Source organism: Condylostylus longicornis, unplaced genomic scaffold, assembly GCF_029603195.1.
Source record: "Condylostylus longicornis isolate FDR11 unplaced genomic scaffold, ASM2960319v2 ptg000018l, whole genome shotgun sequence".
Lineage (NCBI taxonomy): Eukaryota > Metazoa > Arthropoda > Insecta > Diptera > Dolichopodidae > Condylostylus > Condylostylus longicornis.
Window position 1 is genome coordinate 8,676,082 of NW_026577987.1, and position 16,047 is coordinate 8,692,128.

Consider the following 16,047-nt stretch of genomic DNA (forward strand, 5'->3'; position numbering starts at 1 on the left):
AAATAGTAAATAAAATCTGAATTACTTTACAATCTTTAATAAGTATATAATTCTTAATTGACACCCTTATTGTAAATCTCACTCGTAGTACTAAAATTTCGAGAAATTAAGAATTTCATATTTTGAAGTAATAAAAAATTGCATATTACGAAATTCGTAATAGAGTAATAATTATGAATCACATTCGTAATGAAAATAAACGTCAAAATTCTACTAATGAAAATTTTCAAATGCAGAAAGCCAGTATTCAAGAGTGATCGGTTGATTTTGGGAGTTTTAGTTTATGCAAGCTGCTCTGAAAATTCTACTTTAGAACTAAAATTTCTAAGTCGCAGCGTTAAACAGTATGCAAAAACTAACAGCTAAGTTGTTGTTGTTTACGCAATCTATAAATTCTGAAACTTCTAAATAATCAGTTGTTCGAAAATAACAGAAATGACATTGTTTATGAAATTGTATCACAATACTTTTCGCGCCATCCAATTCACTGCAAAATAAGGAAATTTCAACAAGATTTGAAAACGTAAAGAAAACTTACTTTAATAACCATGCAATATCTGAATTTGCCATTTTGAAATTTAAAAAAAAAAAAATTCATGAGGCAACAACAAAATTTATACTAGGGGTCAGCGCTACATTTCTAAAATTTCTTGTAGATTGAATTTACAAAAGTACTTTATTGCAGCGTGAACTTTCGAACGTACTACAAGCTAGAACAATTCTTGAACTGTATAAACGAAAGCCGCCTTTTTTGGGTTTCTTATTTATTTGTTGGGTTCTTATTTATAGAGGAAATTATTTTATTTATATTAAATTAAAATTTTCGTGAAGGAAAACGAATTCATTTTAATTCACCTCTTTTTTTTGATTGTCTATTGTTTTTTGAAATGTGAATTATTTTTTTATTTAAATGTTGTAATAAAATATCAATTTTGAAACTTCGAAAAATAATGTTGCCATTGCAGATTCATAATCTCTGCGAGTGGGATTTATAATTACTCAAAACTCAGTGTGCATAACTTTATATGAAATTTGTAGAATTCTACAAGTGAGATTAACAATAAGGGTGTAAATATCAATTTCAAAATTACCTTGTAAAAGAGCTTGTAAGAGATAAAATGTTATTAGAAAGACAAAAATTATAATAAATTTATGAAAAAAGGTTCTTAGTCTATGGAAATTTTGGCTACATGAAGTTTAGCACCAAGAATAAATACAAAGAACCTACTCGAACTTAAATAAACTCATAAGAATATTCCAAAAATTGTACGGAATAATAATAATAATAGTATTTTGCGTTAGAGAATGAGCAATTAAAATAAAACTAATGGTGATTTTTAAACTAATACTTTTAAATAAGCTTTTATTTTTTTCTGATTATTAAAAAGTGGTAAGTAAAGAAGGGGAAAAAATCTTTTCTATAGTGTTCCTTTATATCTTTTCTATAGTTTTTTTTATAATCTAATTTTAACTTAGTACTAAATGTATAGTATGTTTAGCAACAAAGTACTTGACCAGTTTTGATTTTACTGCTGCGGAAACTTTTCTGTACTTAAAAAAAAGTTTTATCGGATTTAGAGGATTTGTTATAGTAAGTTCTTTAAAAACTAATTCTGTTAAATTTTATTTATATTTTTTATAAATTTCCAAGTGAATTTATTTGATAAAAATTAATTATTTTTTAAACAAATAATAATGAAACAAAGATGACAATATTAGAACAAATAAAAAAAAGTTTTTTTTTTGCTAATGTCAAATTTGTAGTTTTTGCATGCCGCGTCTTTCTGTTGTCTAAGTTATTTAAGTTTAAAATTAGAAATGCGAACATATATATCGTATTATGAAAAACATCCTTCTTTTTGTAAATGTTCTTACAGCACAAATCAGAGCTAATTCTTACTATCAAATTCATAAAAATATTTTGGTTTCTTCGGCTTTTTTTCATTATTTTAAAGATTCTGATCACATGTTTATATCACATCACATTCTGTTGTTTGTACACAATTTTTGTTTTTCAAATAAAATAAATATTAAAAATACACTCAAAAACTCCTTTAAGAGTTTTATTCAAAATTTGATAAGTTTAAAAAGGCAGCAGCCATAATCCGAGAAATATCTATTTCTGCAACATGTTTAGAAAGTAAATAACTATTATATATTTGTATAATGTAATTTTCGAGTAAAAAGAATTATTTGGTATTGCGTATCTCATATTTTTTTAAAGTATATACAAAATTTATTCACTTTGTTTTTGAAAGTGTCGTTTTTGACGTTCAGTCAATAATTTGAGAAAAAAATATAAAAATCTAATTGAAAAATGAGTAATTTTATTGGAAAAATGAAATATCTGGAGCAAATTTTAAAAGTGAATAAAAAGTAAGCGAGATACACGATTAGGCTGTTAACGTTTTTCCATCTTCATCTCACTTTTTATTGACTTTCAAATCAGAATTCTCCTTCTTTCTAATGTATATTTGATTTTTCCAATTTCACATTTTATCAACTGGATTTTTAAATTTTTTCTCAAATTATCGACAGAACCTTCTACGTTAAAGTGAATAAATAATGATTAAATTTTGTATACGTTTTAGAAAAAACGAAATAAGCGATACGCAAAAATTCTTCTCACCCGAAAGACATGTATGATTCATCTTCTTCTAACTTGGTGAGTAAAATATACGGTCACATCCTTTGTGTCTTATTGACTTTCATTAGATTGAATTATGCAATAGAAAAGAAGTTTTTTGTTGTAATTTTTCAAAGATAATTTATTTATAAAATTTTTAATTGTTTTTTTTTTTATTTTGATTTAATTTCTCTACAAATGTTTGTATATATTTTCACTTCATTTTTTTTCCTCAGTATGTTTCTATATATCCTTAAATCCTCTTACAGTCATTCTTAGTTTAACATTTTTAAATATTTTATATATTCATTTCAATAATATTTTATATAAATATTTAATATAATATTTTATATAAATAATCATAAGCATTTTGGTAATTTTATTTTATTTTTCTTATTATTGTTGAAAAAAAAAATAGTTTTCTTTTTTCCATTTTACTTTTCGTATAGTTATTTTACATTAAATTTTATTTGCTTTTCAATTCTAAATTCTTAATTTCTAATATTTATAATAAATTTTTCTTTTTATTTGAAGCATTGTTTGTTTTTTTTTCTTTTTGATATTTTGTAAATATTTACATAATTATTATTATTTTTTTTCAAATTTTCCTATTTATTAACAAATTACTTTTTCTAATCGATTTTTAATTTTTCATGTTATTTTAAAAGAAATTTACACTTTTAGATTTTAAAAGAAATTAACCAAGGGGTTATTTAAGTTTTACTGTCATCATCGTTTTATTTATTTACGAAATATGCGTTTATATTTAATTAAAATAATTAAATGGTAACGTATGTTGATCTACTTCCAACAAATTTAATCTATTTTTTAAAGAACGTTTAAAAGCTGTTGTAGCAGACGTTAAAAGGCTAGTATAGGAGCACCAAAAATTGTCATTATGTTTAACTTTCTGATTTTAACCACACCGATCGGGTCAAAAGAAGCAAACGCAAGATAAGAAGACCAAATTTGATGTGATAAAATTGCAAATAATTAAATATTGATTTTTTTTTATTTTATATTAAATTTTGATAAAAAATTAATTGCAATAGTAAATAAGAACTTTTGGGCCATTAACTAAAACTTAATATGTACGAGTATACCATTTTCTAAACAATATTAATAAAAAAAAAATAATCTCAATATTAAATAAAAGCTTTTGGTGCATTAATATCGCGCTTATATTTCAAAATATAATTCCAATCTATTTTCAAATTTATGTAAAAAATAATTATTCCAGATCATATTTGTAGAGGCTTCCCTCTTTCGAAGGGAAAAATTTTTTTCAAAGTGTTTAGTGTTTTTAGCTAAACAATTTGTTTGTTGGTTTTATTCTCGTCACAAGATGAAAGATTAAAAACTAATATTTGTATTGAAATAATTTAAAATAGTTGCGAAATAATCATTGTTGAATAATAATTAAATGGATTTAAAAAAAAACAAATCACGTTAAAAAGAAAAATCAAACGACATCATAATTTTCTTATGTTACGAAAAATTATTATTTATTTTGAGAAACGAAAAACAAATTTTCTTTCATGGAATCGTTTACAAACCACTGATCATTCTAAATTTTTTTATGAATTTCCTTTTACATGTGGATCACTAAAAAATTTATTGTTTTATTAGAGTATTAGAGATGTAGACACTAAGTGTTCTTTTTTGTTTTGACGCATAGTCATTATATCGCCCTTAATTAATATGAATATAAAAATTTGGTGGAAAACATAGTTAACTGCTAATTTATTGTTAAACAAAAAATAATAAGACCTTCATAAATATATTATAATAAACACTGTTAACCTCATTATAAATTTAGCCCTATTTTTCATATAGTACCAGTAAACTCTAGTTGAATCAATGTACTTACTGAGAAATTGATTTCTAAAAAAGTTATTTGCAAAATATGATGAAAAGATACATATATATTTTTTTAAATCTAATTATTATATATGTACATAAATAAACCGAAATCGGTAAAGCAGGAAAATTCAAAGGTTTTATTATTAAAAATATATTTTTGTAGAAGAAGCATTCATGAATTGTAAAGGGATAATTTGATTTAAGTATGTTTAAGGCGAAACTTCGAATATAAAACAGAAAGCGAAATTTCTCTTTCAAATTATTGAAAAATTTTTATTTCCAAACGTTTCAAAAAAAAATTTTAATTTCATTCACCATTTTTTTTTTTGTCTTGTTCATTCATAATATAAATTTGGTTTTTGATATGTAATTTTGAAATATATTTCTAATATGCTTAATTTTCATTCTATAACACTGGAAATATATTGCACACTGAAAAATATTACATTACCGAATCTTTATCAGGTTTCATTGAATCTTTTTTTTTATATACCTATGCACACATATCGTCGGTTAAAAAGCAGAAAGCATTAAGTCAGGAAACTTAGTTTTGAGTAAAATTTGAAAAAATCGTAAAATTGTAAAACTAATCAATTAGTGCAATTCGATTGGTCTCTTTGATTTCTGGATTTATAAACTATATTCTGGATTTGCATGATTTTATTATTCTGATTTAATTCATCTATGAAATCCGAATTCTCAAAAAATGCACTTAGTGCTTTCTGCTTTTTAACCGACGATGTTATGTATACCCAAAAACTTTGCTTTGCATCCTTTCAAATTGCGTCTTTTTCGAGAAGTTGAAAAATTTATTTGCAAAATGCCTTAGGCAATTCAGTAAACTTTACACAATATTTTAATTAGTTTATTTTTAAATGAAATTCTTGTTAAAACACATTGTTTTATCCATTTTTTATTAAAAAAATTTTGATTTCTTCATGAAATATTTCTCATTCTAAAACCAATTAATAAAGGACTAGTACAGTTACCAACGAAAATCGAGGTTTTGGTTATTATATACGTGATAAATTCAGAGTAAATGTGTATGCTTAAAATGGAATGTTTTCAAAATTATTTGCGTGGTTTTCACAATTTTTCATTAAACTTTTTATGAAATTTTAAGACCTTTCAAAATATTTAATAATTTAATATTTAATTAAATAATAAATATTATTATTTAATAATAAATATTTAAATAATAAGTAATATTCAAACCGAAATATAAAATAATCTATCAAATTGTGCATATAAAGAATTTCATTAAAATTTAATAAATTTTAACAAAAATTAATAGAAAGAATTTTTTAAAATCATCGGAAAATCTGTTCGTAATGCGACTTCTGTTATAATATGTTATATAAAATTGCTATACAAATATTAACGCATCTTAGTTTTTAAACAAAAAAAGGTAATCTAAAATAAAATTGCGTACTTATTGATTGTATTTTGCGCAGTAAGTCTTAAAAAAAATTAATAAATGATTAATTTTATTTAAAAAAGAATAAGAAAGAATAACTAGCAAAATAAAAGAGTTGAGTATGCATATTTTTTTTATAACATTACCTTATACTTAGTGATTACAAATCATAATAACGTGTATTAAAATATACACAGAATAAATATTAGCTAACCATTAGCTTTAAGTTTAATACGCACGCAATAACTTTCCACATTTCAAATTGTAGAACAGAGATATTCATTTAATTCGACGATTTTAGTTTAGTTGTAATACATTGTTTTTTTTTTATTTTTTAATACAACAAAACTTGTGCGACATAATTAGTGATTTTTTTATTTATAACGAAAATTTGAAGCATTTTGGTTAAATATTTCATCATAATTTATAATAACGAGTTAAATCTTTTCAATGGTGCATTTATTTTAAAAAATATTTAATTAGTTTTTATTCTCTAATTATTTGCAGATTGAATATATCAAAATTTAAATATCATTTCTTATTAATCTAATACTAAAACTAAAACTAAAAAAGATATTTTAAAAGAAAGTTAACCGTTTTCAATAATATTATTTTAACGCTTAAAAATTATGTTAAAAATGTGGTTACTTCTATTTTTAACCTTTTTCATTATTTTTTTTTTCTTTTTGTTGTTGCTAGATTTAAAATTGCTTGTATTCCCTTACTGATAATTTACAATTATTAATTGATTATCCAATTGAAAAAATTGTTTTTTCTTTTTATTCAAATTATAAAAATGATTGTATTTAAGAGTATATTTGATTATTTCAAAATAACGAAAAATATAAATTCAATTTTTTTAAATCTCTGGGATAAATAGTATGACAATATATAAAAAAATATTATAATACAATTATTTTAATAGATGAAATTGATTTATACATTTAAAGAAACAAAAAGATTTATACATAGCAATATAGGGCGTAACCGACAATGTAAAATGCGCGTTCAATTCTTTTGCATCTTAATCGATTTTGCAGTTAAGCAGAAAGCATTGTAACTTGTAATGTTGTCAACAGGTTTGTGCATTTGTTGTGTAACCGACAAAGCAAAAAACAATTGTCAATGAAATTAATAATTTCGATTATCAGCCAGATTGTTTAAATGGTATTTGTGTAATATAAGAATTTCAACTGCTGACTTAATTGAAAATTTTGAAAAAGATAAGTTTTTTTTTTTAATTTTTGAAATATTCAATTCAAAAATAATTTGTTGCCAAAGCAGTTGTCTAACGATTGCATGCAAAAATTGCATCCGAGCATTGATATGTAAGTTACGAGCATTGAAATATAAATTGTTAATTGCCAAATGGTGACCGCCAGATGCGATTTTTGTCGACCAACATTTGACATTATCGTTTACACCTATATTTAAATATACTATTATCAATGAAAACAATGAAAAATATTCAAGACGAATCTTTAGTTTCAAAATAAATTAGGTTAGAGTTAATAGAATATTAATATTTCTGTAATTTACTTTTAATAACGCAAAAATTTAAACATGTTTGTATTACAAATGACACGATTTATTTCTTTCTTAAATAATTTAATCTTATTTTTTTTTAAAGTATTTTTTAAAAGTTATATGCTATTCTCTAATTTGAGCTACTAATTATTTACCTGAGTAAAAATAAGCTAGATTTTGCATTTGTACAAAACAAAAATGTATTAAATAAAAAAGGAAAAAATATATAAACTTCAAAACAAGAAATTATTATAAGTGTGGGCAAAAGGAATTAACACTATTGTTTGTATAAAAGTTATCGTGCGTTTTGTCCTTTAATATTTTATAATACAAAGTCTTTAAATTTTAATAATAATCAGCAATAATTTTAATTTTTTCTTAAATAATTTAAATATACATATGTATGTATTTGCACATATTACCAATGAATGAAAAAAGTATTTTTTGAAAAGTAAGTCATTTGATAAATTTTCAGGAATTTAAAACTTTAGTGTAATAATCTAATTAGATTATTAAATGAAAATGTTAAATTCTATCAGAAATTGGAAATTTTCTATTCAATTTTGTAATAGTTTTTTAAAATCATATTCTCAATTGAAATTTTGATAATTTATTAAAAATTTAATCCTGACACAAAAAAGTAAATATATGTATAAAAAGATATTTTTAAGACGTACTAAATAGTTTACCAAACTGATTAGAATAGCATGAATTTTTTAAGGAATGTCTTCTTTCATTCAAAAAATTATCATATAATATAAAAGTTAAATTTTACAATTTTTGTTTTAACAAGGCCCTTTAAACAAATTTTTTTCTATTTAGTAATAATTTAATTAACATATTTTCGTAATTACCCTCGTTTTTGTTTTTCAACTTATCTTTTTTAATTCTTTTGTAACTCCAAACAAAATTTAAAATATGTTTATATTTTTCTCTGTTTTAATTACATTTTATTTATATATATATGTACATAATAATCCTAACCCTGTGTTATTTGATTTTCAACCTTACGAATTTGTTCCTGTAAATCTTTACTATACTTCTCCATCTGTTTAATATCATACGTTATTTTTTCTAAATTGTTTGATACATTACGTGATTTCTCATTTTCAATTTGGTCTTCTAAATCACGTACTTCGCGCATTACAGAACCAGTTTCCTGTACTAAGCGAACTAATTCACTACAATCCGAATGTAATGTTGCTAATAGTTTATACGCTTTTTTTGAATATTCATCACGTTTGGCAGTCTAAAACATAACAATTTTTCTTTAACTTCACGTTCTTTAACTTCAGTATATAAAAATCTTAAAATAATACTTACTTTAAAAAGTAAATCATCAGTAACAGTAAATTGACGATCCAATTGACCACTTATATTATTTATTTGTTTTTGTAATTCTCTTGTATCACGAAGAACTTTATCAATGTCATTTTTTTGCTTCCTAATATTACCAACAATTTCTAATATTCGAGTTGTATAAGCGTTTCTTAAATTTATAGTTAACTAAATTAAGCACAAAATGTAAAATTAAAAAAATAAACTTACCGACTAACAGTTTTATCTATATTTGCTAATTGGACAACTAATTGCGAATGAAGTGTTGATTTCAGTTTCAAGTCTTCAGCTAATTCTGATTGTTTATCTCTAATATTTCTAATTTGGTCCATTACTTGCGACTAAAAAAAATATGAAAAATTTTAAATATAGAAAAATTTTTTTATTGTCTCTGTATTCAAAATAAAAAAAATAAAATTACATTCACGTTTGCATTTTTTGCTCTAGATTTTTCCAATGCAGCTACTAACGGTTTACGATGTTCTTCCCATTGCAATTGTAATTTTTTCAATCTTTCGTTTGTTGCAGCAATAATACTTTCCATTTTGGCAATATTAACATCGGGATTTTCCAATAATATGTTGGAGCGTTCTTTTATCTTCCTTTCGCTTTGAATTTCAGATAATTGTGCCTCATGTTCAACACGAACTTGTTTCATTTGTGTTAATTCTTGTTGAATTTCCTTCCGTTTCGCTAACAAATCGTCAATTGATTTTTTTAATTTTTCTACATCTAAATTTAAACTTTCTAATGGACTATATGGCTTAATTAAATTGACATTTTCTTTTTGATTGTTGTTTAATACTTTATGGGTCGATGATGGTGATGATGATGATGATTGCACCATTTTAGATGTTGATGCTTGTTGTTTTAGTAATTTACTATCACTTTGAGTTTTATGTATTGTTAACTTATTATCAATCAAATTCTCGGATGTGGTATTAATCTTTTGTGGTATAACGTAATTTTTACGTTTCGAAATAATTTTTTGCAACAATTCCTCAGTACGATCATAAACATTAACACTATTTTCATTTTTATCATAATAACAATCGAGATCATTTTTGTGTATGACTGTTGGACATATATTTAAAATATTTGTTTGTTGAAATATATTAGGCGAACGTTTCAACCAATAATTACTTAGTTCGGGTGGAATAACTTCTTTAGTTTTATCTAATTGATTCGGAATATTTATATTTAATTGAGGCTTAAATTTTGCTCCACTTGAGTTGAGAGAATAAATTTTTGTATTAAAATGTCGAATACCATATTTATTGCAATAAGAAGGTACCCATGGACTGTTCAGTTGAATACGCATATTATAATAAATTTCGTGCTCTATTTGGGTTAGCTTATCTAAAAATTTGAAATAAAAATTTAAACATAATTTTGCTGTATTCTGGAATGCCGTTATATTTGATAGAGCTTACCAAGTGGTTGTGTACTTATAGGCATTTTTTCCGTTTCTTTTGGCAAACGTTCAATAAGGAACATAAAAACTCGCCTAACCTCTGTAACATTTGAGTAAAGAAATGTTTGGTAGCCTATATCACCACGAAAACCAACACTCTAAAATAAAATAGTAAAATTTTGCTATAATTAAACATTAAATTTCTCCCAAAATATTATAAAATATAAAAATAAAATATCAAAATAAAAAGAAATACATTCTGAATTATTGAAAAATTAAGAATATATACATGTATTGTTTTTAAACAGTGTTAAGAAAAAAATCAATACATAAAGTGTCTTTAGCTATTTCTTTTATGTAGGTAGGTACTATAATCATGGATAGACATACCTGAACTGCTTCTGCAAGTGTTGATGACACACTATAATATAAAACCAAAATTAAATTATTTCAAAAATGATGTTACAAAAAAACTTTTAATTGGGTAAATAATTTTAAAATTTCTCACCTAAATCTCTGTGCCATATTTGATGGTAAATTTTTTGGCAAATTGGAACTAGGCTTTATCAATTGTAAGCATTTTGATACGGTCTCTACAAGAAGTTCGGGCGAAAAACTTGATAAACTTATCACATCATCATCTATATTACTATAATAAAAAATTATTTTTTTTTGGTATTGAAAGGGGTGTCAACTTGATTATTATCAACTAAATTTAAAGTACTTTACGAAAATCTTACCATCCTATTTGTTTTAGGGAATGAATTATTATGTTATCTACTTCATCCATTGTTTAATAAATAAAAATCTAAAAATATTACTCTAATTTAAATAATAATAAAAAAAAATATTTTAAAATTGAACATTTATTTGCACAAAATTATAATACACTTTTTTTATTTATTTTTCTTAGGTCGATTTAAATGTCAAATTGACATTTTATTGATGATTAGAACCTTATTGCCAAAAATTTTGACATGAGTCAACCGCATCAAACAAAATTAGCGTTCATTAGCGACATCTTGTACATTTTTTTTTAAGTTGCAATACAATATTCTTTTTGCCATTAGCCCTTATTATGAAAAAAATACATTGTACAATATACGATAATTCTAATAGCAACTCTGTCAGAAATATCGTGTATCGTATGATATATTATGTTTTTCATAATAAGGGCCATTATTTTTTATAATTTTATTTACTAAATATCGAATAAATCATGTACTTTTAGTAAAGCATAATATTCGTGAAATATATTTTTTACTGAGAATAGGCATCAGAATAGGCATTACTAAGAATAAGCATAGAGAATATAGGCATTGTAATTTCAAATGAAAAGAAACGGTACGGTGTCGCCATTGAAAATAAAAAATTAATGATACAAATTTTTATCATTCACTTATTTTTTCTTTGGCGAAAAGTAGTTTTTGGCTTCCCCTCATTTTTTCTCATATTAATTTTTTTGTGACAAAGAACCTATTATGTAAAAATATTTCCCCGTTTTTTAAATTTGTAGGTTCTATGTTAAAATTAAACTTTAAATAAACGAAAAATAGGAAATTCCCAGAGTATACAAGATATTTATTTATGTTTAAATTGCCAATAAGATTTAATTGACAAAATACTTTTTTTATAATTTTAAGACACTAAAAAATATTTCGGAGTAGAATTTTGGTAAATCGAAATTTCAGGGCTACGAACGGAATTCATGAGGGTTGTCTTGCTTAACTTGTAACTGGAATGATGTCGTTTCATTCACTGGTTGATTCAAAAATTTCATTAACTTATTTAAAAATTTTTTAAGAATTTGTATTCTTGCTTAAGCGTAAGCATCCTTAATTTTGATGAAAAAAAAAATTTTACACTGCCTGCACTCTAACAACTGAAAATTCAGTTCTTAGACTTACAACCTTGAAGCTTTAAAACTCCAATGTACATTTTAAATTATCAGTTGTAATTTTAACAACTTAATGTTCATAAATACAGATTTCCCCCTTCTTTGAAATATACATACCATATATTTCCTAGTCCCCTGGTACCTATTAAATTATTGAGTTTTAAACTTTATTGAAAAGATGTGAAAACAAATTTTAATTAATCTTTTATAATCCGTCACCAAAGCACCGTTTTTTTTTTATTTTTATGTTAAACAAAAATTTAATTTTTTTTTACATATTTGCTAAGCATCGATAACTATTTTATATTACATTTTAAACATACATACATATATACACAAATGTAACGTTTCCAAAATGAAAGAATCGAAAATTTTCACGTTCATTTATTAATTATATATCATAAAACTGAAATTAATTAATCTGTTTTGAAAAGTGACTAAATGACAATATAACTACAAAAACTCGTTAATAAAAAAATACGAAAAAACATACATAAGTTACTAAATTTAACAGATAATATATTTTAATAAGCGTGATAACTGAATTTTAAATTATAATTGGTAAATTTTTTGTTGTCAACTTTTTGCTACTGCTTGTACTGACTGGCGATAAAGCTCGATTTCTCCGTATTTCCTTTTTGTTAATAAGAGAAATTTGCCCAGTAACATTTGATTTTGATGGTGTTGCTACTAATTTTAAAATTGCGGATGCATTCTTTCGATTTATAGTTGTGTTCTCAATATTTCCTCTTTTCCGACGCATCGATATTGTACTCTCGTTGCTGTGCATTATCGATGATCTACTTGTTGGTAAAATATATTCCTAAGTAATTTCAAATAATTTATATTTAATAAAAATAGTCTTGAATAGGTCTATAATCTTTATAAGAACTAAATTTTCAGCTGTTGGTATAAAAAAACTATGCATTACTAAACTTTGTTTGAAAAATAAATTCAAAATATTGAAATGAAAGAAAAAAAATATTCTTAGAGATAATAGTTTACAGAAGGAAAGTCAAAATCTGATCAAAAAAATTAATTGATCAAATCAGTTGAGTATTTAATACCTCAAAACAATCATAACTTGTAGCTTCGGATGAAGAGTAGGTAGTTACATCATTTACTTTTATTTTAGGCGGCAAATCCTCCTTCATTAATTTATTCTTGGAACGACGCTTTTTATTATTACTTAAACGAGCCGACTAGTTGTTGCAAAAGGTAAAAATTAAGTAAATTTTAATCGTTATGTAAAAAATGAAATATTCCATATACACATTAATTTGATATATACCTTTCTTCTAATAGTTGTTCCAATTACAGGCTTTAATCTTTTTAAGGGGGCTTTAAATGGAGTTTTCGAAGCCTCCAGTTCTGAAACCAAATTGCGCTTAGATGAAGGTAACAACTTTTCGTTAAACGGTAATTTTCTTTTGCTAGAACTTAAAATATAAAAAGCAATGGATCAATAATTTATATCAGCTTTCGAAAACACAAGTAGTATCTAAACATTTTCCAAAAGATACCTGTTAAAAGTGCCTACTGCCAATTTTGCTGCAGATAATGTTCTAGTCATTCCACTCGGAACAGATAAAGCAGTACGAACAGACATATTTCTGCTTTGTGTTGGCGTGGCTGCATTTTTACGAGCGCTCATTTGTTTTTCCTTTTTTGTTTTTTTCTCCTCCCATTTCAACCTGATTATTTCTAAAATATCATCCCCAAAAACTGTAAATTTGCGACCATTTTTCATCTCATACTGCACTACTAGTTCTTTTAATTGTTCTTCAATTTTCGGAAGTTTGTTTGATATGGTTTTCCGTTCTTTTTCTTCTTTTAGGAGCTGACCACCACGATTATTATAACGACCTGGCTCAAGAGCTTTATCCTCTAAAGCTTCCATGCGATTCCACAATATACTTCTCTCTCTAATTAAGTTAAATATTTGCCTATCAAAAAAAAAGAAAAACATTCAAGCTTTGCTTCAAAAATATTATTTTTACGTACTCATTATCTTCATAAAATCGTTTTAATTCTTCTAGTTCAATTTCGTGCAGAGCCAATAAATCTTCGGTATACCAATCGTTTGTAAAATGTGTAAATCTAGAGCGTTCTGCATCTGATTTCATAGTTTTTTCCCACCACTCAACTATTTCTTGGCGACATTTATCAACAAAAAATTTAATGTTTTGCCTTTTAATAGCCTCGCAGCGATTTAATTCTTTGTATAGAAAGTCATAAGTGGTTTGTGAATAACCAGTATATTTAGAAAATTTGGCCCGTCTTTTAGGGCTTGCATTAATGCAATCCCAAATTTTTTCCAGCTTTTTTTTAATACTATCAATCGACTCTCGTGTTTCCTCCATTTGATTTATATATTGTTCACGTAAGTCCTTTAAACGGTTTATATTATACTGTGACAGTGCAAGTGATCTGTCATTTATCAAGCTACATTTATGATTTATATAAAATAGAATTATAGTTAGAACAATTACTAAATAAAAAAGTAAATCATATAGCTAAAAAAAAACTCACTATTCTTCTTCATCTGTTCTAATTGGCATTTCAAGTTCCTCCATAAATGATTTAATATCCTTACGATAACTTGCCATTAGGTATATTCGATTATTTTTTTCTCCTTTTAATGTATCAAGATGCAATCGGAAATCAGCCAGTTCATCTTCTGTTGGTAGAGGATCATCAAGTAATGGCCGAGGATTTTCACATAATTCTTCACACAGAATTTCTTGTTCAAGAAGAAGCTCGACAATTTGATCTTTACGTTTTTTCAATTGATTTCGAAGCTCTTGTAATCTCTCATCTAAACGTATTTGCACGATATAAAGCGGAACATTTTTTTGAGGACTTAACGTCACATCAACCTTTAGCAATCTCCGAAGATTTGAAGCTTCATCATGTAAATCTACAACACAATAAAACAGTACTTTTTCATTGTTTTTTCAAAACCCAGTTCAGTACACATTGTAGCCGCTACATATTATACCAACCTTGATATTTATTTTAATTACAGTTAAACGCTTACCTTTTATAGAATTACGAATAATTTCTTGTCTATCTTTTGTTTCTTGAATTATTTCATCATAAAATAGTTTAACATGCTCAGGTAGTTTTTTTATATTCATCTCACATGTAGTCAAATCAAAAGTCTCCATCCATAGCCGTCTCAGAGTCGCAGTAGTATCTAGAGATAATTGTTGTACTTCTTCAATTACGCGGGCCCTACAAAAAAGAAAAGTAATTCTTTATACTTTTCTTATTTTGAGTAAAACTTTTATTTTTTTTTCTTACTCAGCTTCATTGAAAGATTCCATTTCAATTTAATATATATATATTATTATAGAATTTAACAGTATGTAAATTAAAAATTAAATTATGTTCTAATATTTTGATTTTTTTTTTGTTTTAAGATTCAAGATCACATTCCCACAACCCAACTACTTAAACCAAGTAAATGACGTGAATGTCCGTTGATCTATATTTTGAAAATTGAAATACAAACTAAAAATTATTGTATATGGTTACTGGGCAACATTTTATTTGTTTGTAATATTTATTGGGCTTTTTTACTTATTACTTGCAGGCTCCACTAGTCACGAACTATGACACGTCAAAATTTCAACTTAGGAAAATCAGAAGCAATTTAAAATAAATAATGTCATAATAGAAATCAATAAAAATAATATAAATTATTATAATTTTATTACGTTTTTAGCTAAATGATATAAAATTTAATAGAATTCAGAAATGTAAATATACATTCAGTGCAAACTAATTTTTCCGAAATGGATTCTTTGTTGCCGAGGTTAGAGTTTTTATAAGCAGAATTTTGGAAAATTTGATATTTTTAAGCCTTAAAAAATTTAATGTATTTTATGTATATAAATGTACTGTCGCGTTAAAAGAATGATCTTCCAGGGGTACCAAATGCTTTTGCAAATTATGATAAG

General features: G+C 24.8%; 2 protein-coding genes across 2 annotated transcripts; both read right to left on the reverse strand.

Moving 5' to 3' along the window:
* Positions 1 to 8,066: 8,066 nt before the first annotated feature.
* LOC129606379 (coiled-coil domain-containing protein 22 homolog) lies at positions 8,067 to 11,088 on the reverse strand. Its single transcript, XM_055516683.1, has 8 exons — positions 10,926 to 11,088; positions 10,694 to 10,834; positions 10,576 to 10,606; positions 10,205 to 10,343; positions 9,193 to 10,130; positions 8,982 to 9,112; positions 8,757 to 8,922; positions 8,067 to 8,682 (listed from the first exon to the last, which is right to left on the reverse strand). The coding sequence occupies exons 1-8, from the start codon at positions 10,973 to 10,975 to the stop codon at positions 8,413 to 8,415; spliced, it is 1,866 nt and encodes a 621-aa protein (XP_055372658.1). The 5' UTR covers positions 10,976 to 11,088; the 3' UTR covers positions 8,067 to 8,412.
* Positions 11,089 to 12,492: 1,404 nt separating this feature from the next.
* On the reverse strand, positions 12,493 to 15,542 carry LOC129606378 (protein regulator of cytokinesis 1-like). Its single transcript, XM_055516682.1, has 8 exons — positions 15,389 to 15,542; positions 15,123 to 15,319; positions 14,615 to 15,002; positions 14,087 to 14,527; positions 13,606 to 14,028; positions 13,374 to 13,521; positions 13,150 to 13,284; positions 12,493 to 12,905 (listed from the first exon to the last, which is right to left on the reverse strand). The coding sequence occupies exons 1-8, from the start codon at positions 15,409 to 15,411 to the stop codon at positions 12,630 to 12,632; spliced, it is 2,031 nt and encodes a 676-aa protein (XP_055372657.1). The 5' UTR covers positions 15,412 to 15,542; the 3' UTR covers positions 12,493 to 12,629.
* Positions 15,543 to 16,047: the final 505 nt, after the last annotated feature.